Source organism: Tupaia chinensis, unplaced genomic scaffold, assembly GCF_000334495.1.
Source record: "Tupaia chinensis unplaced genomic scaffold, TupChi_1.0 Scaffold000258_1, whole genome shotgun sequence".
Lineage (NCBI taxonomy): Eukaryota > Metazoa > Chordata > Mammalia > Scandentia > Tupaiidae > Tupaia > Tupaia belangeri.
This window is the reverse complement of record NW_006159738.1, coordinates 2,255,444-2,259,047: the sequence shown is the minus strand read 5'-3', so window position 1 is coordinate 2,259,047 and position 3,604 is coordinate 2,255,444. Positions and strand designations below refer to the sequence as shown.

Genomic DNA, 3,604 nt, shown 5'->3' with positions numbered 1-3,604 from the left:
GAAAGATTCATTAGGCCAATGGGCTTACATTTTAAGAAGGCCCACGTAACACATCCTGAACTGAAAGCCACCTTTTGCCTGCAAATATATGGTGTAAAGAAGAGTTCCTCATTCCCCCGGTATACAACTTTGGGTGTTATCACCAAAGGTACTGTTATTGAGGTGAATGTGAGCAAGTTGGGCCTTGGGACACAAGGAGGCAAGGTTATTTGGGAGAAATATGCCCAAGTTACCAACAATCCTGAAAATGATAGGTGCATAAATGCTTTCTTACTGGTTTGATAGCAGTTGCATGCAAATAACTCTTTGTAATTTTTAAAGATGATACCCCAATCTGGAAAACCATCATGACTGATGTTTCTGAATATAGTTGGTCTCACATGTCTGCAGTCATCAAAAGATTATTTATTAAATTGTACAAAAACATTAAAGTGGCCTGGTTTTTAAAAAAAAAAAAAAAAAAAAAAACAGAACAAACAAAAATATATATAATCTCTGAGTACTTGATTCTAACTCTAACAGGTGACTTTTATTTTTTTGTTTGCTATAGCCTGAGTAAAGGGAGAGAGAGAGCCAGAAAGAAAGTGAAAAACACCCCTCTGAAGGGATGGCCACACTGCAATTCCCTCTCATCCATCCTCCTCTTGGGACTTTGAGAATACATCACAACCAGCATGTTTTTTAAACCACTGGGTGTAGGACTCAAACCACATAGTCAGCCATGTGGGATCCAGCCGCCTTAGCCATCATGCCAACAGTTGGCCTCCAGACTTCGCCTTTTTAAGCCTCAGTTTCTTCACCTGTAAAGTGGGAGTCTCAACTGTCCGCCCCCCAGGGTTGTTAGAGCCTAGGGAGATAAAGGATAGGCAATAGCAACCTGCTTTGTGTAAATTCTTTATTCTCAACTGTTCTTCCTAGTGTCTTTGACCTTTCCCACTCAGTTTTACAAAGAGAAAAAAATTACTTTCAAAAGAAGAAGACAGCTCATAAAGCAGGTGGAAGAAAAGGAGGAAGGGAAAATAAGAGAGTGAGGGAAGAAAGAAAATCCATCTAGTGACAGGGAAGACAGTACTTCCCCACAACTTTCTGAGTGGCCACCAGGGGGCACTGCTTGCAGATTCCACAACTAGGTAAAATGATCCCTTTTAAAAACAAAAACTTTGCAATGAACCAATCACCCGAATTATTAATCTAAACTGGGGTACCCTCTCCCAGGGACCCCCTGGAAAGCTGCAAAGTCCATCCTACAGGAGGTGTGAAAGGCAGGGGGAAGCAGCTCCCAGCTGCGGGGCGTTTGCATCTTACCTTGGAAGTCTTCTTTGGCCAAGTGACCACAGGGACCCCAGTGATGGCCAGAGTGGGGTCATCATCTGCGTGCTCCTTCAGGACATTCTGTGGCCAAACAAAGGAGCCATGTTAGCCCAGGGTGAAGCTCTCTGAATTCTGAATGGGACTGGAGAGCAGACCTAACCCAGCAAATGACTGAGAGCTCTCCACAAAGTCAACACCTATTCACCACCACCCACACTCTCAACAGAAAACATGCCACCAGCATCCTCCAGGTCCCACATAGACACAACATTCTCCTTTGTAAAAAAAAAAAAAAAAAAAAGTTGAAAAACAATCACAAACCTTCCTGTTTCTTCCATGCCATGTATCGTCGTCCACTGATCACACTTATGACACCACACACTCGTCCTGGCATCATGGACTCTCATAAACCTAATCTCATTTCTTGCTTACTAATTGCCTGGTAGGCTGGGCCATGGCACCAGAGATCCTTGAACACACACAAGTTCAAACTCAGAGAAATGAAAAAACAAAGCAAATGCACAGTCACGACACTTCCGTAGAGCCTCAACTCTGTCTTCCCTTCCTTGTCAGCTCGCCACAATCCTAAAGCCGTCGTGTAAAGACATGAACTGTTTTGGAGGCCCTAAGCACAGGGAGATGCACGATCCAGTTTCACTGATAATGGCACCATCACCAGATGCTGGCAGGAAGACGGGCCACGGTGGACACACTGCCAGGCTAGGTAGGGATCGCCACACAAGGCACTGCCACCATTCCCTTGTGAGTAGTTCGAAGGTTCTTCAAAGGTAAATCCGGCTCTACCAGACTTCAATCTTGTGTGTGGCTGAGTTAGGATCCTCACCCGAATGTCAATGTCACACTCTTGTGCCTCTGTTGCAGATCTCCCTGGACCGAGAAGGGCTCAAAGGACTTGGACATTGCCCCCGACGAGGGAGAGCAGAGCCCTTGAACCCTGCCGCTGGCACCAAGTTCTCCACCCATAACCACTCACACCTGCACTCTTCAGGCACCAGACGTTGCAACCATGACCTGCCCACGCCTGGGTTTCCTTGGGCCACATTCACAGCACACCATAAAAAACGTCTAGGGACACAGACCTGCCACTGGTTACTGAGCCTCCACCATGAATGTTTGGATTGTACCAAAGCATTCTCATCCTCTCAGGGACATTTAGGAACTCCCCTGGTAGCACTTAACGGGAAAAGCAAGGAAGCTAAGATGGGCGTCGGTGCAGATGACCTTAACTCACTCCCCCAATCCGCTCCCCCAAAGTGACTCTAATTCACTTTTAATTTCCTCATTGTCCTGTTTTCCTGGTCACCGTTTGGCTGCCTATTATCTCACACCAATCTAAAGAAGCCCCTCTCGGGGTCAGCAGGTGGCATGTTGGTTAAGGCACTAGGCCCCCACATAGCCGACTGTAGCTCAAGTCCTGGACCCTGTGGCTTGAAACACACTGGGCACATGTGCACACGTGCCCAAGATCCTAAAAGGAAAATGGAGGAAAAGGGATTATGATTTCTCATTTTTCCCTCTCATGGTCTCTCTCTCTGTCTCTCCAGCAAGTGCATGCATCCTATGGCAAAAATATTTTAAAACGTCCCTCTTCTTTCCACAAGGCAGCCAACAGCACTGTGGTCAAGGATGTCAGCTCAAGGACTAGCTGCCTGGGTTTGAATCCTAGCCCCAGCACAGACAGCTTTCTCAAAGTCCCATGGTCAATGTCAATGATTTGTAAAAGCAATTTAGAAAATGTTTTGATTCGCCACTATTTCCCAAAGCATCACATAATGACTAACCTAGAGTAGGCTTCCAGTAAATAACTCTAATTAAAAATAAATAAATTAATAAATACAGCCAGCCAGGGGGCACGGTGATTAAGGCAGCTGGATCACACACGGCCAGCTCCATGGTTCCAGTTTTGGACCCGGCAGCTTGAAAAGCACATGTGTGTGCAAGTCCAAAATCCCGAAAGGAGAAGGAAGGAGAAGGGGCTGTGGTGTGGTCATCCTCAAGGGGGGGGGGATTTCTCACAGTTCCTGTCTCTCTCTGTTTCTCTCCGGTGAGCACACGTGCCCGTCTCTCTCTCTCTCTCTGGTCAAATTAAACAAATAATATAAATGAAATAAAATAATTATTAAAAAAAATTTCTTCTCTAAGTGATCTTGAGTCCAGAATCTCAAAAATATCCAAAGCCAAGTTCCCCTCTCTGTATGGTGGCCCTCTGTGGCCACCAGGGGGTGCCCTGGGCTCTGTCCCTCAGGGAAGTTATTTTCATTTGTATGTGACA

General features: G+C 45.9%; 1 protein-coding gene across 6 annotated transcripts in view; it reads right to left on the bottom strand.

Annotated features, from left to right (window-relative positions):
• The window catches only part of KDM2B (lysine demethylase 2B), a 147,709-nt gene that overhangs the window by 70,633 nt on the left and 73,472 nt on the right, over nt 1-3,604 (bottom strand). For all 6 annotated transcript variants that reach the window (XM_006149295.3, XM_006149292.3, XM_006149293.3 and 3 more), the window contains one exon: nt 1,306-1,392. In XM_006149295.3, the coding sequence (XP_006149357.1) occupies nt 1,306-1,392 (87 nt within the window). The remainder of the gene's footprint in view (nt 1-1,305; nt 1,393-3,604) is intronic.